Source organism: Pipra filicauda, unplaced genomic scaffold (assembly GCF_003945595.2).
Source record: "Pipra filicauda isolate LSUMZ 115617 unplaced genomic scaffold, ASM394559v2 scaffold424_size589613_pilon, whole genome shotgun sequence".
In the NCBI taxonomy this organism is placed as follows: domain Eukaryota; kingdom Metazoa; phylum Chordata; class Aves; order Passeriformes; family Pipridae; genus Pipra; species Pipra filicauda.
In genome coordinates, this window is record NW_024104559.1 from 300256 (window position 1) to 319276 (window position 19021).

Sequence of the window (19021 nt, forward strand, 5' to 3'; positions counted from 1 at the left end):
ACCAAAGCTACATCCCAGGGATCTCAAACAGCACATCAGAGTGCAGAGTGAACCCACCTGAAGGAGGACTCAGCTGGTTCCTTCTTCATGACCTGAAGCAGTCTGGTCAACAAACCTCTCTTCCCATCACAGACAAGACTCCTGGAGCAGGTGAAGGAATGACAGCATGAGTGGAAGGGCTGGCAAATGCTGTACCTTACAAAATACTGAATCCAATCTCTGCTCCAGAGCTTTTGGTGATCAAAATCTCAGTATTAAGTATATGGTACAACTATTGTGCCAGTTCTACCAGCAGAAGGGTTCCCCTCACTGCCTTTGGTAAATGTCTGCAACACCTGCAACATGACTTCCAAATAATCCTAAAGAAAAATTATCCATTTTCTCTCAAATCATTAATATTTCAGAAATACCAATTCACAGCTTGCAGAAATGAAAATATTAGGAAAAAAAACCCCACATTTGATCTCAGGAATCAAAAACACACACTTTGCTCAACAAGGAAGCTTTAAATTCCACTTAGGAGGCAGAGCAGAGTATGGAAACCTGGATGCTACATGAGACAACCTTGTTCTGTATGGTGTAGTAAAAGCATAGAGGCTGTACAACTGCAACACTAATTGTATTAAACATCTTCAGTGGAGTTTCCACCTTGTGCAGAAGCAATGCCTTGACCTCACATTTCAAGAGAAGCAACATGGAAACTAAATGCTGAAGCTGTAAAAACCCTCAAGTTCTTCCCAATTAGACACAGTATTATGATAATAATTATAATCTGGAAATCCTCTTAGAGGATTCCCTTTTGGAGCGAGGTAAATCTGCTCTGTGCAGCCCAAGTCCCTGCTGAAACTCTGGGAATATTCTGACAACTCAATTCTGCAAACTGTGTTCCACCTGGTGAGGTTTGTGCACCAGAATTGTGTGTTAAAGAGCTTATTGAATCAAAACAGTCAATCTAACAGATACTCCAATGTAACACCAGAGATTCTGTAAGTGGTTTAACGTGTTAATCTAATTTAGCTTATTCTGTTTATTAGCTGCTCTTAAAATACTCTGAGGAGACACCTGGATCTGTTCAAACAGCCTGGAAATGGACATTATGTGTGCACAGACTGCTCCTGAATCTCAAACCTAAGATTTATTAGCAGGAGCAATTAATGGATTAGAGGGATCAGGGTTTACTTTCCAGGTCTGTCTGCAATGCCTGCTGTACAGGGCCAGACAAACAGTCAGAACTAGAATAATATAATAAAATCTGGGCCATGAACTCAAACCTCCCCATTTTGGGCTTTCCTTAAGGTTGCTTTTGTTTTTAAAACACTTTACTCTGAGCATGAGCACACTTTAGATTTGCTAATAGCCATCAATACCACACAAACCTGGACACTTCCTGCTGAAATGCATCACTGAAATTAAATCTGTGGTGGACAGATGGACCTCAAACAGAACAGAGGACATCAAACCTCCAACAGAGATGTTTAAAAAACTCCTAAATTGCTGCCCAAAGCCCTCTATTCCCTCTCACCTGTCAGTGTTGACAACTGCATCAACTTCAGGGATGTTGGCTTTGTGGGAGATTGCACTCAGCTCATTCAGTTCCTGGCTGTTTAGGAGGAGATACTTGTTCCTAAGGCAAGACAGCGGGGGAAGAAAACCAGGATGAATTCCAGAGGCAAACACGCAATTCCATGAGAAGTAAAGCCACAGGGCTGCAGGGCTGGGTAATCCTCTCTCACCTGGCTGCTCTTCACAGCATTCCCACCCCGCTCCCTCCCCCAGGCCAGACAGCTGCTGTTTGGTGAACCACCTCCAAAATTCACCAAATTCCAGCTTTAGCACTGACCAGCTTTAAGATGATGGTTCTCTGCTGACTTGTTCAAAATCTTATGGTTTGTAATTATTTTCTTCTTGTTTTTTAAAATCTCAGCAACGTTCTGCCGAATTTCAGAAGACTTAAATAGCAAACTTTTTCACACCTTCCCACAGTTTTTCTCTGCTTTATCATACTGCTCTTTATCAGTAATCAGTCTCAGAAAGCAGAAGCTGCAAAAATGTACTCAATCATCCCTGCATTTTATTGCTCTCAGCAAACTTCACTCTGGCAATATTTAAAAACATCATGAAATGTAGAGATCAGAACAGTGATGGATATAAACCCCAGGAATTTGAAGGAAATTCTTTACCAAATACTGAATTTTGCATAACGATAATGAATTATTTCATCTGTAAAGTAAATTAAATGCAGAACAAGTCTGACAGAGTAGAAATGTAGTCCAGGGGCTCCCTTTGCCACACTCCCTGCCCAATGCCAGCATCTTCCTACTTCAAAGTGCTCAGAATCACACTGCACAGATTTATTTTCAGGAAACCTCAGGGAGCACAGGATGAGTGAGCAAAAAGAAACTACTCATCAAACCAGCAACTACATGGAAGATAAATTATTAGACCCAAGGGGACTGAGTGTCTCCTTGTTTCAAACACCATCAGCCAGATTAGTGCCCACTGAGGTTCTCATGTAAAGCTTCCTTTGATGTGGATTAACAGGTTTCTGCAAGGAGAACACAGCCCTTCTCTCCCTGCAACAAACAGTTCTGCAAGTCTGGTTTAGACACAATTTTACTGAAATTAATATTAGTGCACAAGTACTTGCTCTCATCTTGTCCTCAGCTAATCTGTGATTTCATAGAAAGTTTGTGTCATTATTTGTTTAATACCCTTAACCAGATTCCACACATTCCACCTGCTCTGAGGTTACAGCTGGGAGCTGCTTCCTGTTTGAACAAGCCTGAGATCTTTGTAGCAGCCACTTAAGTAGGAACATCATCTAAAGAGATTTTATTGGAAAACCTGGAGTGATTCCTGGGCAAACAATGTCTTGCCTGGAGGATTTACAATAGGTCAGCCTTCCCTTTATGCCTGTCCAGCAGCTTCCCATTCTCAAAGCTAAAACTCCACAATCAAAAAGGCTGATACTTCCAATATATCCAATAGTATTAGATGAAACCTGCACAAAAATATCATCCTGGCTGTGGATATGACCAGCACCTCAAGTACAACATGCCTCAAACACAGAGGTTTGTAAGCAGTGGACACCATCTCACAGGACTGAATCAGAGCAACAGGACGCTGATGGAACGAAAGATGCAATTCCACAAGTCAGAATACAGCAAGAATTACATCTGTACCAGCAGCACAGCATTAAAAAACCCCCAAGCAAACCCCTCAAACTCCAGCAGCCTCAAGTTTCTTAAGGATGCCTTTGGAAGGCAGACAGAAGCTTCCTCCCTATTCCCACTGGCTCACTACCAGCTCTTGGGGAGAAGGCAGATAAACAACACCATGAAAGCTGCCTCCTTATTTCCTCAGCCAGAAAGTGTTAACTCATCACAGACACGTTCCAGCACATTTCAACATGAAGCAAAATGGGCTGGTTTCAAGTATCAACAGGCATATTAAGACATGCCCACTGGAGAGCAGAGCCTTAGGCTGCTCACAGCAGGAGTGAAAAGCACCTGAAATCTGAATTAAAGGCAGGACAACATTCCCTTCACGTGGAGCCTGCCCTGTGCTCAGGACACCTGGAATTGCAACCAGGCAAACACCACCGAGCCACAACAGCTTCTCATACTCACTCATGGTGATCACTGAAGCTCTGAAGAAGCCTCAAGAACTGTATCTTTAAAGTAATGTCCTAAAAAGAGACAAGAAAAGTAAAAAAAAAAATTGCTTTAGGGTTTCTGGATATCATTAGTTACCAAGCTGAATAAAAACCCTTTCCAAATCAAAGCCCTCAGGTCAGCAGAGCAAGTGACTTGCATAAAGGGGAAGGCTGCACTTTGCAGGCTTCCCAAAATAGAACAGAAGTGGAGACTGCTCCAAGCCTATAAAATTACTAATTTCTTCTCACTGCAAAGGCAGAAAAGCTCATCACTGTATTGATCAATTCAGAATATCTACATTTGGAGGGAACAAAAAAAAGTAAAAGAATCCAATAAAAACCTCAACCCCCCTAAAAAACCTGACTGTGACCCAATTTGTATTCTGTGCCCTTGCTAGTTATCATTTCCTTAAGTTTTGGTTATCTTCTGCCTCTGGCTTCCAGGGTCCACCAATTTACCCCCTTTCCCAGTTCCCAAACTAGGAGAGAGGAGAGGCTAAATTGTCCCTGTTAAATTGATGACACAAGCCAAAGACAAAGTGAAAACAATAATTGCCAAGAAACCGAATGCTGCCACACCTCAAGTTGTGGATTAGACAAGCACCCAGTTCCTCAGCACAACTCCTGAGGACTGTATGACAGGATAGCAACCCAACACAGAATTTTAGGAGTTACTCACCGGGCTGCAATCACAATTTTGGTTGTGTCCATGCAGAACCAGGGCTGATGCTGAATGCTTTCTCCAGATCAGTTTGTCAAACAAGTTATTGAGGCCAGGAATGAGCCTGAACTCTGCAATCATTTTATGAACCTGGGAAAAAAAGGAGAGGTACAAAGTCATTTGCTGCATCCTCAAACACGGATATAACGTGGTCTGGAAACAGATGGGCACAACTCTGTCATTCTCTGCCAACAGAAGGAGAATTCTTGTATCAAACAGCAAGTGTGTGAGTTAACACTCACACTCACCATGGTGTATTGTTACAGTAGCTTCCATTTGGTGGAGGGGGAGAGAAAGACATTTTGGGAGCTGCTTGCCAGTGCTTGTTAACCAGTGTTCCTCTGGAAGCAGCTTTGGGCAGGGGGAGATCACTCACAGCACACTGAAAATGCATCTGTACCTAACAATGATGTCTTACACAGCTGAGCTGTCAATGTGCTGCTGCAAGTCACCCACGGAGTGTCCTTCTCTTTTCCCTTTCCACTCACACAGCTGAAGCTCAGGAAGGCCTCTGAAGGCAACATAAACTATCAATATGGGTGTTGTTCAACTGACCTGGGCAGGAGCTCTGAGCAAAGCTGGATCCAGCAGTAACACAACCACACTGCACTGCTCCTTCAGGTTAAGGAGAAGTTGAATTCTTTAGAGAATGATCAGGAGAGAAGAAAATCCTAAAATACTTGGGTTTATTTATCAGTCTGCCTGCCAAGCTGGGACACAGCACATGCAAGCAATTTGGAAGATGAGGAATAAGGGAAATACAAAGTGGGACTCTCATCAACTGTAGGCCTAGGATAAGCAGTATTCCTTGAGATGTGGTTGCAAATGGAAACCACACGACTGGGAAGCCCAACATGCTGCAAAAATTAAGTGCCCAATGCAGTAATGGACATATTCCTTAAAATCAATAAACAAAATCACTTAACAGTAGCCCAGGTTGTCCCCAAGATGCAGCATTATAACCAGCAGCATTTTCAGCAGGTCACTCAAATTTGTTCTATCTACTCAAACACCTGAATGAATCCAAAACAGTTAAACCTGATGCTGTTTTACAGGTTTTCATTTTCTCAGTCTTACTTGCATCATAGCTGATGGCCTTTTTGCATTCCTCCTGGCTGTAGCCACCAGCTGCCCCATCTCTGTGGAAATCACATTCCTGCTGCTGGACACCCCAAGTATCACATCCAACTCCTTCCTATCTCACCCATCCTACCTGAGAGATTGCACAGCTTGGAGTCCTCTAGTGCTCCAGTATTTTAAAATGCTATTGGACACTTTGATCTCGTCACAAGCCTCCAACAAAACCAGCTCTGAGGAATCTCTCCAAACAAAGAGGTCCCTGTATTCTCCCTGTCCCTCCACGGCCGGCGTGGCACAGGCACAACAGGAGGAAGCCAAGTGGGTGAGCTGCCTGCAAGAGCCTCAGCCCTCACCACAGGAAAAGCTCTCCATGTTCCTAGTTTTAACTCCTGAGTCTGCTCCCTCTAAATGACTCATCCCTAATTTCAAATGTGTCTTGTTCACTTTTAGTTTGCTCAGCTCTAAAGCTCTCACCTTACAGGAGCTGCATGACAGTCACTGCCTTTGTATCACACTCCCTCCCAGACCTCAAACTCATTACAACTACCTGGGGATACCAAGACAATCCCTGCTCTATATTTACCCTTCAAACTCCTTGGATTTTTTCCTACTGCTGCCCACCTTCACATGAATTGGCCTAGTGCTTTCTCCCCACTAAAACGTGAGGTTCTGCTGTGTGCAGTGTGGCTCCTTACAACAGGAGCAAGCAAATCACCTGATGGCTTTTCACCCCAACACTGTCTGCAGGACAGCCCAGAAAAATATAAAAGGAGAGTAATTTAGGGTGTGACCATAATGAGAAGGAAGCAAAGGCACAGATCTGAGAGAAACACCACTTATCCCCAAGGGTGAGCTCACCCCTGAGGTGGCAGCAGGCAGAGCCAAGTCACTGCTACCACAGTTATCAATTTATGCAAATTAGCCAGCAATCAAGTTCACACCAAGGATTTAGAGTAAACTGGTTGAGTCTGGGAAGCTGCACAATGCCTCAAGCAAACACCAGACCATTTTGTTGCTTGTCGTGGTGGACTGAAGCAGGTTTGTGATGCCCTTTAGAAATTCCATGCAAAATGAATCCAACCTAAAACCAGTAAGTCCTTTGGCTGCTCAGACTGGAATCACAGATCCTGTGCTTTTATTCCCTCGTAGAGAAGGGACACCACCAAGCAGCTGCAATGCTTGCCAGTGAGTGTGGTACTGCAGACACTGCTGTCCCTCACTCTGGAGCTTTCCATGGAGAACAGCTCAGCTCCAGTTTTCATCTGCCTGGCTCAGGAAGGGAAACTGGATTCACATCTGCCACACGAGTTTTATGCAGATGAAGGAATGAAGGATATATTATGTGTTTCAAAGGCAAAGGATTTCACAAGAAGTATCTGGGAATGAAGTAACTCAAATCTTTCAAGAGTTCAATTCCAGTCCCCCTGTGTCAGTCCTGGGGAGGAGGTGAACTGCATGCCAGCTTTATCCTTAGTTTTCCCATCTGCATGGGGGCAGAGAGAGCAGATGAAGGATAAAGAGTTGTTTTCTCAGGAAATTAAAAAATAAATTCAGCTTCAAAGCTGGCTGTTTCAGCAGCATATTTTCTGCCTTGTCATATCTGACAGGAACACACTGGAGCTGACCCAGGGAGGGAAGGAATCCAGCTCCCCGAAGCAGTGGCAGCAGGATGAGTGCAAGCTGCAAGCTGTTTCTGCAGTATCTATAAAACTGCATTCCTGTGGTGAAATCAGGCAGCAATGAATTATTTGGCTTGATACAATGGAAAAAACAGTCCTCCTAACGGATCCACGTTCTGGTAGTTCCAGTTATGTCTGGGCTTTGTTTAAATTTTATTTTATGCCCAACGGAAACAGCATTTCTAAAAGGAATGACAACAGTTGCTTATGGTAGTGATTGTGGTTTCTGCAACAATTGCTAGTCCCCTCTTATAGAGAATTTATTTAATTTTAATGCCAAGTATCCACTTGAATGGTTTGAGTTGGAAGGGACCTTAAGGCTCATCTCATTCCACCCCCTGCCATGGGCAGGGACACCTCCCACTAGACCAGGCTGCTCTAAGTCCCATCCAAGCTGGCCTTGGACACTCCCAGGGATGAGGAGTCCACAACCACTTCTGTAGGTTCAGAGTGAACAGGTCAGTTATGTTTGGGACTGCACTACAACTGCACTTCTATTTTAAATTCAGATCAAGAGATTTAAGAGACTGGCGAGTGTTTGTGACTTTGATGCAGTGGGAGGTCACCAGCAAAGGCCAAAATACTCAAGATAAATGTGCTCAAGCAACTGCCCCCCAACACAGCCACTCTTACCCAATACAATAGCCCTTCAACAACTCACACCAATCTGGCCCTCCCAGTCCCTTCCATTCACACCAATTTGGCCTCCCAGTCTCCAGGGCATGTGAATGTCCCTGCTGTCCTGAGCTGCTCTGCTGAGCTGAGCAGACTGACAAAGCTGGAAACCTGTCAAAACTGCACCAAGGACTGCTTTTCTTTTCCCTGCACAACATGCTTTTGACCCATTTAAATCAAACCACAGCCAGGCTGCAGGGAATGGTTCTCCGTAAGCCTGTGTGAGGCTGGGAAGAATAATTTTTTTTTTTCATTTCAAAAGGAAGAAAGGCAAAAGGAACAGATGAGTGGGGTTACCAGGCAGTGATCAGTGCAGACAGCACTGAAGTGCATTCTCTCAGCTCAGAGTTTAAAATTTGCTCACACTCAGCCAAGACATGGGAATCTGCTGCAAAAATCACCCACTCACACCACGCCAGAGAGTTTCCAAAATTGAAAGCAGCCAAAGAAGGGGAAGGTACAAAGGGGCTTCATCCAAACAGGTCACCAGGAGGGGTAAGAAGGTCTGGCTCCTGTAGCATCCAGGTACACCCACACACTTCCTCACACAGAGGGACAGGATCCCCATGCAGGAGACATCCTCCTGCATCCATCCTGCACCAGAGCAGCAGCTCTGGGGGGACTGGACCCCCACCCTTGTGCCCAGCCCTGCTTCCCAGTGGAACATTTCCTGTGTGTCCGGGCACGGCTGCCACGATGGGCTCTGCCCAGCTTTGTGCCTTCAGCTCTGCCCTCCGTGTTTCTGTGCCCACGACCTAATTAATGAGCACTCAGGTTTAAAGGGACATCAGCTGCCTGTGTGACCATGTGCCAGGGCTCACCTGATTCCTCTGCCTCCCCATGAGCAGCACACAGAGAACGTACAACACCTCCAGCTTGTACATGATCTCGTGCATGATCTTCATGGACTGTGGGAGCTGTGTCCGTGTTGAGCTGTTGGCCAACCCACTTTCATCTGAAGACTCTGAACAAGATGGCAAAAACGTCAGCCTGAGGCAGCTTCAACAGCAAGGATTTGTTACAGTTATTACTTTTACACCCAACACTGCAGGTGTAGGACCAGCCCCTCTGCTTGAATCTTCCTCTCAGCTAAAACCAGTGATGTACAGCAAATAACCACTTTAAATCACAGAAGAGAAAAAAAATATAGCTGGAAATTTAGAGATAAGTTTTTAAAAATTGTTTGTCCATCATAAGCTCAATGACCTAAAATAAGTAGGCTCACCTAAATGAATTAATAGACTACTGCACCAGGACATGGCAGAAAAGGTAATGAAAGCAGGGATGAGAGATCAGAAGCATTTACTATTGATATACTTTCACTTCATATCTCAGGATCAGTATTCTTAGGCCACAGTTAAATAATTTTCATAACCCTATGCAGAATTACCCTGCTAAGGGCAGAAACAGGAATACTAAGTACTTTGAGTTTTACAAGACATACCCTGCATTTTTGTAATACCAAAGGGTGAAGAAACAAACCACACGTGCTTCAAAGCATTTTCCTATGGTTGTATTAACTGGAATAATTATTTTTCTTCAATTACTTACTCCATTTTGCTGAAATTAGATTGCCTTTTTAAAGAAGGGGCCACTTACTTGGTATGAAGCATTTGGACCCAAAGCCATCAGCCAAAGTTTTAGAGGAAAATGCTGGTGAAGTCACTCACCTCAGAAGGGCTGTTTTGCCTCTGCAGGGAGATTAGTGCTGAGGATGTACAGCATTACAGGGTTATCTAGGCATGCAAAGGGCACAGACTGCTGAAGGACATTTCCTACCTATTCTGCTAACTTTAAACAGGAAAAAAAAAATCACTGCTACATGAGAACAAACTGGGAATAAGACCTAACTGCTGATATTTCTGTTTGAAAGGAGAAGCAACACGTGGCAAACCCTGAAGAAGGTTAGGATGAACATCAGCTGAAGGAATGCAAGCCAGGTACCTGTACTGCTCTGCTCTGCCTCTTCATTTGCCACTCTCATCAGTGCATCCAGAACCAGTGCATTGTCCAGCCAGGTGTACCACTCCTCCAGCTCCTGCAGGAAGCTGGAAGTACCTGTGGTTTCAGACACTTTCCGTGTTGCCAGTTTGCACAGTCGCTCTATGAAGCCTGGAATATTCAGAAGTGTAGCTGAAAAAAAAAAAGAAAAATAACTTTATTCCTATTTAAGATCAACACAGCAGTCATCAAATCCTCCACGCCACAAGGTACCAAAACATCTACATCAGGGATACAGAACAGTATGGTTAAAAAGATCTGGTCAAAAAGATCCAAAGATGGAAGAACTCAGTGCAGCCTCCTATTAAGGACTGGAAGAGAGTTTCATATCCCAGGAATAATTCAGTGCTGTTTTCCAGTCCACAGTGACTCAATATCGAGGAACTGATCTGGCTGAAAATTAAGCTGGCAGAAATAAGGCAGCAGCCCTTGGAATGGGCAGCTCCACACCCCCTTTCCTCTGTGTGATGCTCCTCCTTCATTTTCCCTCCCGTGGTGTTTGTCTTGTAGCAAACTGAACTGGCTCACTGGAATAGCTGGGAGGAAAGCCCTCAGCTTTCTAAGTAATGGTTTCCTGAATTAGATCATCAAGGAGCAAAACAGATGGGGAATACACCAGAGCAGCCCCAGGTTTGAGGCTTTTAATGGTGAAACTGCACCCTTAGAAGGAGCAGTGCAAGAACAGAAGTCACTGCTTTACAAAATGCTTGGAGAGCTGCATTTTGCCCTCAAGTTTTCACAGAATAACTTAATTACAGGACCTGTTTATTAAAGATACATAGCTAAGGCTTCACTTCACTACACACTTGCAGATGCAAGTGGAAAAAGACAAAGAATTTGGCCATTAACATTACAAGAAAGAGTTTGATCTTTGAAAGGAGAAGCTCCCTGATAAAATTTTTAAAGTAGAATATATATTTTATAATCTCAGAATCAGTCTCTAATTGTGCACACAAAAAATGATTAGTTAAACATTTGCTTGGCTAAGTTCAGCTCTGGGGGATCCAAGCTTATTAAGTTCAACTGATTTAAATTAAACTTAGTACCCACACCTACCCATACTTGTCCACTGCTCTTCACAAGAGGATTCTGGCTACGCCAGGGTAGAAAATACACCCCTCCCTTTAAAGTTTCTCAGCTGCTGTATTATGCTACTCACCTCTCACTGGATAGAATTCTCACACTGCTTCAGAAGCTCAAATGCTTTTCAGCACAGTAAGAGCTGAAAACAGCAGATTCTACATTTGAGGGTACTTCAATTTAACTTTTCCAATTCCTACTCATCCTTCTAGGCAAGGCTTTGAGAAGCACTCAGCAAAATAAGGAAACCTACACTGTGCCCTAAGTTAAAGCTGAGATGAGACCCACAGATTTCCAAGGCTGCTTTGCTAACAGTGGGCAACATAACTAACATTAAACACAATTTCCTTGTTGACAAAGACAGACATCCTGCTCAACACAACAGCAGATAAAATCAGAGAGGAACTGCTCCAACAGCAACCACGCTGCACACAGTTAAAGTTCAGAAATCGGTCTTTTAAGGAGGACACACAATTACCAAGAGTTGCCATGGACATGACTGAGGCATAGAAAGCAAATCCAATTATTTTAAGCCACTCAGTTCATCAGAGTGTGCTGAAATGACAGAAATTAACCCACCTAATTAGCAACACCATATCGACCCAAAAGCTACAAAGTAAAGTTCATTAACAGGAAAGACTGTTTCCTGAGGGATAAAGAAAATAAAGAAAAATGCTCTGCAAGACATAACACTTTCAGTATCCTCCAGAAACATAAGTGACATTGAAAAGGGGAAAATTGAGATTACTATGGAGATTACTGTGATTTGTTCACAGTGTAACAATTACCTTGATTAATCTCAGCTCGAGAAGGACCCAGGTTTTTTTTCTGCTGGGCATTTTTGGCAAGAAGTGTGTGCTTGTCATCACTGCCCGTGTCGAGCTCAGAAATGGTGACAGCCAGGATCCTGCAGAAGTTTGCCAGCTGCTGCTGGTCAAAGCTGGACACAAGGCTGGCCAGGTTGGGAATATCATCCAGCTGGATCATTTCCTGGAGAAGGCAACACCAACTGAGTCACATGTGACGTTCAATAAGTGAACACAGACACAAGATCCTCCCTGGGGAGCTCTGTGGGTTATTCCAACGTTAGGAAAGGAGAAGCAAGTGAAGAGCCTGAAAGCAGCTGGGATTTACAACTGCTGTACAGACATCCATATTTTAAAGACTAGATGTTTGCATAAAATTTGGGGGCCTTTTTTAACTAAAAACCCCACAAACCAATTTAATACATAAATAATGTTTGGGTATTAAAAGTTTCAATTTTGTTTTCCACTTCTGTATTTTCTTTGAAACTCACAGGTAAGAATCACCTTTCAGATTATTTTTCAGTTTTTTCATCAAAAGATGTTTTTAATAAAAAGAGGCTGAAAACGGTTGTCAGAAAAACACCATTTTTGTTCAGATAAACTAAGCTTGTTTCCTACTTATTTCAGGAAGTACATCTACCTCAACCTTACTCTAAGTAAAAAAGTATCAAGTTACAGACTCCTGACTCTCTCCACAAGATGTACATAGACACTGTTCATTCAGGGTTTTCCCAGGGTTACACCATTAATATTTTATTTGCATCACATCAGAGAACTCAGCTGTAATGATGATGGCAAATAATGAAAAAAACAACCCCAGTCTGTGCAGAAGAAAAGTGTCCTGTTTCCCCAGCCTACAACTTGTTTGAGAGGTGACAAAGCCCAAGGTAAGAGAGAAGGACAGGAGGCCCTTCCAGATGTCATGAGGACAAGTATAATGTGTGAAGTGTAATCAGAAGGCAAGGATGAAAAATTAATTTATATGAGGTTCATTTCCTTTATTTGAAACACTGGTTGTACTTTAATGACAGTGAGGTACTCAGATGGTGGGTGCTCACCTCCCATCATCCTCTGAGCTATGGAAAAGCATTGCAAGGATGACTCCACATCAATAGTGTGGCTTCTCTATGAGATGACTGAAGTTAATGATCACTGTGAACAGTCAGGTTTCAAATAAACAAGTGGGACTGGCAGCTTAAGAGGACTATCCTCAGCAACTCTTCAAAGCAACAGCTCTTTCCTCTACTGGCCTGAAAAGCCATACAAATAAAGCAAAGAAACCAGTAACTAACCTTTTTAACTCCCAGGATGTCTTCAATGAGCGTTGCAGTTTGTAGGAATGTCTTTTTGTTTGTCATCAGTGTAAACAGGAACAACACAAAGTCGTTTCTTTCTGCCAGTCGCCTCGTGACTCCTTCCGTCTGCAAACCAGCACAGACCCGCTCAGAGCCCACCCTGAGAAGCCACATCTCACAGCACATGCAGGGCACAGCCCTATAGATGGTGGCACCAGGAAAAGCTGGGTTTATGGCCACCAACACCAACCCCAGTCCTTGCCTGAAGGTAACAGGAGCCTGCAAAACCGACAGGCTCTGTGATGAGAGGCTTCACCTCAGAGTTGTTTACTTGCCTGAATCCAAACTAAACACTGCCTGCCTGGCAGCACTCCAGAGAGGCTTGTCTCTGCTTTCCCATACAAGCTGTCACCAGCTCCACACCATGATATGCAAATGCAGCCACTCCTCAAGCCTCAGCACCGCTCTCAGTTTGAGCCACCCAAATGCAGCACTGGCCTAAATGAACCTGGTGATGAACCCAAAAGTCACACTGAGGCCTGAACTTGAGTTCAGCACTGAATTTAAGACTGGCTTTCATGCTCTAATCATTACAGACAAGTTTCATGCTCTGAGGTCTGCTGAGAGCACAGCCAGGCTTCCCTGGAACTTAAAACTGCATCCTCACTGCCTGCAAAGCTGTCTGCTCTGTGTGACTGGCATATCACCAGTGCTCACAGACCTACACTGGCTTAGACAGTTCCTCAATATCTACACATTAATATTGCACACACACCATTTCTGTGATCCTGCACACTTCTCATTCAAGAGACAGCAGTAATACCAGAGTGAATTAAAACAGCAGCTACTCTAAAAATTGCAAACTTGCTTCTTTCACAGTTTGCAGAAGTAGCATTACCTGTAGCTAAAAAAATAAATCATCTAAGCCAAGAAAAAGCATCCTTTCTCTTTCCCCTCCCATGTGTGCAGATCCTCAGCAGTGAGACATGATTGTCTAAGACTCACACTCTGGAGATCAGGCTGATGTCTTCAGAAGAGCTCCAAGCCACCAACCACCTCTCTTCTTTTTAAATTTTTGTTAAACAACGTTCCCTGGGTTATGGCATAATGAAGTGTGTGATGAAGTAAACAATCCTGAGGATGTTCCCTGCATGCATAATTGGAGGCCTGGGCTTTTAGCTTCAGAATTTTAATGACAAGGTATTTCCACAGGCCTTTAACCCAGCACCTTCCTTAGTGCTGCTCTGCCATCCACAGAGCTGAACTAAACTGATAACCAGAACATGAAGGAGTTGCAGGATCAAACTTAAAACACTGGGCCAGCACCAGTTCTGAACAAGACTAGCTGCAGCTGGGGTTAACAGGGATCTGTTTCCAGTTTCAAATTTTAAGATGGAACTCAACAAAGGCTGGCATGGCTTTCCTACTGAAACACAGAGACAGAAAGATCCAAACCAGAGGAATTAAACTTGACTAAGGAACTGTGTAACACACCAAAATGCAGGGCAGTCCTGTATTTAACTGAAGGAATTTTCACATAAAGCTTCAGAGTAAGTTTAAATTACACTTAAGAGTCTGTATATTGTCTTATCAAGTGGCACCTGTAAAAAGAGACCAGCAGAAGACTTTTGCAGCAGTTGTACTTACACACAGACACGTGTTGTACAGTATGCTGAGACAGTCCTTGATGAGGTCATCACTTACTGCAAAGGAGAGAACAGTCAGTCACCAGCCACAGGCTGCCAAGGGACACCAATGCCAAGGAGTGCCATGGAAAGCCATAAAATGGAGGGGAATTGCAGGCTGCTACCTCAGATCACATGTGCAAATGCCTTGGAGGATAGAAACTGGAAGAAGGACTCAAACTGCCAGGGTTAGATGGGATGTTGGGGAGAAATCCTTCCCTGTGAGGGTGGGGAGGCCCTGGCACAGGTTGCCCAGAGAAGCTGTGGCTGCCCCATCCCTGGAAGTGTCCAAGGCCAGACTAGATGGGGCTTGGAGCAACCTGGGCTAGTGGAAGGTGTCCCTGCCCATGGCAGGGAGTTGAACTGGATGAACTTTAAGGTCCCTTCCAGCCCAAACCATTCTATGATTCTATAAGTCTTTACCTGACCTGTTCACATGTGAAATTATTTAGTACGGTGAAAAAAAAAAATAAGGACAGTTCATGTAGTGTTCTCCACAGAGCACCTGGACTTTGTAAGAACAGCTTTCCATCTGATTCACTGCACATTTTAATATTTAAAATATGTTTTCAGTACAGCCCTACAACAGCTGCCTGTAGCTCAAGTTCAAGCCACGTCACCTTTGAAGTTCCCTGGCTGACGGGCACAGAGTGCACCAGGACATTCCCTCTCCTCACAAGGGCTCAGGGAACCAGCAGAGTCACAAACAGGGCAAATGAAAACACTAAAGCAAAGCTGCTCCAGCAGGAAAGTTGTGCTGAAGCCACTGCACCCCCTTGGCAAAGTTCTCCTCACAGCAATGTGGAAGTGAGTCAGGAGAACAGCACACTTTTTATCTCACAATCTCTGTAGCTCCTATTACATAAACAATGTTTTGTGGCTTATTATTAAAAATTGCTCACTGTAGCTGTAGCCACAGTAGCAATAAGAGTTTCCACTGATTGCAGATTTAGTTCTTTGAGTGAGGGATGTTGTGCTGAGTGTATGAACCCTCTGGAGCCGTGTGACTATCCCAACAGGTGACTATCCCAAATCCCAGCACGAATCAGTACCACGGAGAACAAAGAGACCAATGATTCATTCCTAAATGAATCAACAGGAAATTGCTGGTATGGAAAGAGAATAACAGAAAAACAGAACAATTTCTGTCTGAATAAGAACACAAGGAAAATTGGGGAGGGGGAAGAGACAAAACATGAATTTACTTACTTTTCTGCTTCTTTTTCTGTGTAATAAGAGTTGGTCTCATGAGAATTTCTACTAAAAGCTGTAACGATAAGATAAAGAATTAAAGGAATGATCATTTAGATACAAATAACAATTAATTTGCCAGTGACAAAGTCAAACCCAGACTTGTCCCTGCTGAAGTCACAGAGGTGAATAATGGAGGCTCTACAATCAACACTCCACTGGTGTCAAAATCACACTGACAGAAAATAGTTGCATTTACCCTGAAGAAACAGTAATGGTTGTACAAAATAATCTCCCACTGGCAAGTTTTAAAGAATTTGAGCCTGCAAAGAATGTGCTTTCACATGCCTCCAGATAAAATCAGGAATGGCTGTCACACATCTCCCAAAATAGGGAATCTTTAGCAATAATCTGCAGAGAAATGCATATTTTGCAAAAGCTTTCCCTAAATCTCTCTGGCCTTCAAACATATTTCAGGTCTAGACATAACAGAATTTAGTTGCTCCAGATTTTAATCTCACTGACAAAAAGCCACTGCTTGTGTACATCACCTTGATCTATACTTATTATATATTTACAGATGTTGTCTCATTTCTATTTAAGGAATGTAACAATCAGTTTTCCAAGACTTAGGACTGTGGTTCTGTTAAATGTAGAACTGATCTTTAGTTGCTCCAGTCTATACCACTGGTTTATCTTAAAACATTTTGAAAAATAAGCAGTTTATTTAAAAATGAGAGTTAACCACTAGAAGCAACTGATAACTCCCCCAAGTACTGCAAAATGCCTCTAGTTTTAAAATTGTCAACAGCAATGTAGGCACCACCCAGTTGATCAATAAACCTACAATTTACTACTTGCTCTCTTTAGTCCCAGCTTAACTTTGCCCTTCTTTTAATGAACTACCCACCCAGACACAGAGGAAGCCACCTGGAGGCCACATTTTAAGCACTGACAAACAAATAAATAGGCAACTTTAAAGAGGAATTTTCCAGCAATATTTGTAACAGTAATTGTAGCATCAACAGAGTAGAGAAAAATGACTGCAGCAGTAATGCAGAGCTCATATTAATGGCTCCTGTTTTAAGGAGGAGAATTCACACCTCAAGGTTTGGGGTTTATGTTTTTTATGTTTTAATGTTGTGTGGCAGAAGGCACAGAAGGGGAATTACAAGATCTTATTTCTTGGAATGGGGTTGCATTCAGGTATAAAATCCATGAGGCTTCATCAAGTTCATGTGCTTGCACTCTCAGGTTGTATTTTACATGGATTCATATGAAGGGAGGACAATGTGTTTTTGTTCTTCCTTGATGTAAAAGCTGCCAGAATCAAAAATATTATAAAGAACATACTATCACACATTATACCATAGAGAATACACTGCAAATTTAGGGTCCTTCAGAGTTACTCCCTGCAAAACAATCAGTACCAGCAGGTCAGACCGATTCCCTTTCAAGCCCTAGAGCAGGATTTTTGAAAAAAAAAAAAACAAACAACAACACAGCACTGGATTCTATCGCTGCCTTTAACCACATTAAACCCACCTGTATCAGCCAAATCTCTGGCCACAGTACCAGGTAGTTACAGCATATCTGATTTTTGCCATCTCCAGCCCAAGAGGAAAAAAAACCACCAAACCCCAAACAGCAAAAAAAACAACTCACCCCCAACACACACAGATTTTGTGTGTTAAAATCATTCCTACAGGAAGTATCACTATTTTCCTTTAAAACCAAGGGAAATTTAGCACATTTTCAGATGAAAAAGTGTTCTAAATTGCTTGGGTAGCTGAAGACTTTTGTCCTCAACCAACAGCACACAGGCAACTAAACCACTCCTCATTTCAAACCAACATAAATACCAGTTTTACTTAAGTAAAGGCATGCTAAGTGTAACAAGAAAGAAGCAGCAAAAAGTGCTTAATTAGACAATAAAAAAAAGGGAAGAAAAAGGAAGAGTGTGTCAATTAGTTCATCAGAAAATACAAATCATGTGTTTCTGATGAAAGCCAAGATCCCAGAGTCAGTCACCATAAAACTGAACAAATGGGTAGAATTAAAACAAATAAACAAAAGGATAAATTGCTAGAATGTCAAGAGAAAACTTACAGTTCTTTAAAAAAAAACACTTTTCCATAGATGAAGCAATAAACACAGACAAGGTGGCTAAGAGTGCCCTGGTGTGCTTAAAAAACTGCCACACATCCCTCAGTGGTAAGTGAAATTCTCACTGCTCTGGTTCCAGCTGTAGCATTTCATCTCACAATCAGGAATCATTTGCAACTGTTTTCACTGAGAACTAAAGGTCTCACCTTTTTAAGTTAAAAAGACTGACTGAGTGAAGAAATATCCAGGTTTTCTGGCTATTTATCATACAAGAAAAAGCACATTTTTATGTGATACCTTGAAAAACACACCCCCTTCTTATTTTGATTAACAGAAACAGGCACAACTCCAATGCTTAACATCAAATTAGTGAAGTCATTTTGTAGCTCACATTTAGGAGCTTCAAAGGTCTCAGAGACCTCACTGAAGAGATTTCTCAGGGGTATGATTATCATGCAGAAATGTTCTGATATTATTGAAAAAATGCACTCACATCGACTCCTCCAAATAAGTCAAATGTGTATGTATTTGGGAAAGTGGACTCTTGAGCAGCTTTTCTATCTTCTGTAACATATGCCATGGCTTCCATCGAAAGAAGGGGAGAAATTTCCTGCATGGAGCAAAAAAAAAAGAAAAAAAATCAAGAGATAGTTCCAGAAGAAAACTGCTCATCAGTATAAACACAATTATCTCCCACGATCTGTGTGATCTACAGACTAATCATTACCTGCATTCCCAGCTCGTATCTACCAGCCCATTTTCAGACATATTATCATGCAAACAGCTTCAAAAATTAGTTAGAATTATGATCCCAGCAGACAAAATCCTGCCTGGCTGTAGGAAGGACAGTGCAGGCAGTACCTTTAGGATGCTTTGGCACTGGGAGAAGTCGCTGTTTGGGTGGCTGTGCTCATACAGCTTCTGCAACAGCAAGGGAATCCCATTCCACTTTGCTTGCTTGTCTCTCTCCTTTAACAAGGCCTCTGTGATCTGCAAGGAAGAAACAACATAATTCCCATGTGTCCAATGCTTCATAAGCAGGAAAAT

General features: G+C 42.8%; 1 protein-coding gene across 1 annotated transcript in view; it reads right to left on the minus strand.

The window, feature by feature from the left end:
• The window catches only part of LOC113988191 (transient receptor potential cation channel subfamily C member 4 associated protein), a 34834-nt gene that overhangs the window by 6052 nt on the left and 9761 nt on the right, over positions 1 to 19021 (minus strand). Inside the window, exons 2-13 of the mRNA XM_027721540.2 lie at positions 18836 to 18964; positions 18468 to 18584; positions 15887 to 15944; positions 14640 to 14695; positions 12990 to 13118; positions 11680 to 11881; positions 9755 to 9943; positions 8632 to 8774; positions 4335 to 4466; positions 3630 to 3688; positions 1523 to 1624; positions 58 to 141 (exon numbers count right to left, since the gene is read on the minus strand). Coding sequence (XP_027577341.1) covers positions 58 to 141; positions 1523 to 1624; positions 3630 to 3688; positions 4335 to 4466; positions 8632 to 8774; positions 9755 to 9943; positions 11680 to 11881; positions 12990 to 13118; positions 14640 to 14695; positions 15887 to 15944; positions 18468 to 18584; positions 18836 to 18964 — 1400 coding nt within the window. The remainder of the gene's footprint in view (positions 1 to 57; positions 142 to 1522; positions 1625 to 3629; positions 3689 to 4334; positions 4467 to 8631; positions 8775 to 9754; positions 9944 to 11679; positions 11882 to 12989; positions 13119 to 14639; positions 14696 to 15886; positions 15945 to 18467; positions 18585 to 18835; positions 18965 to 19021) is intronic.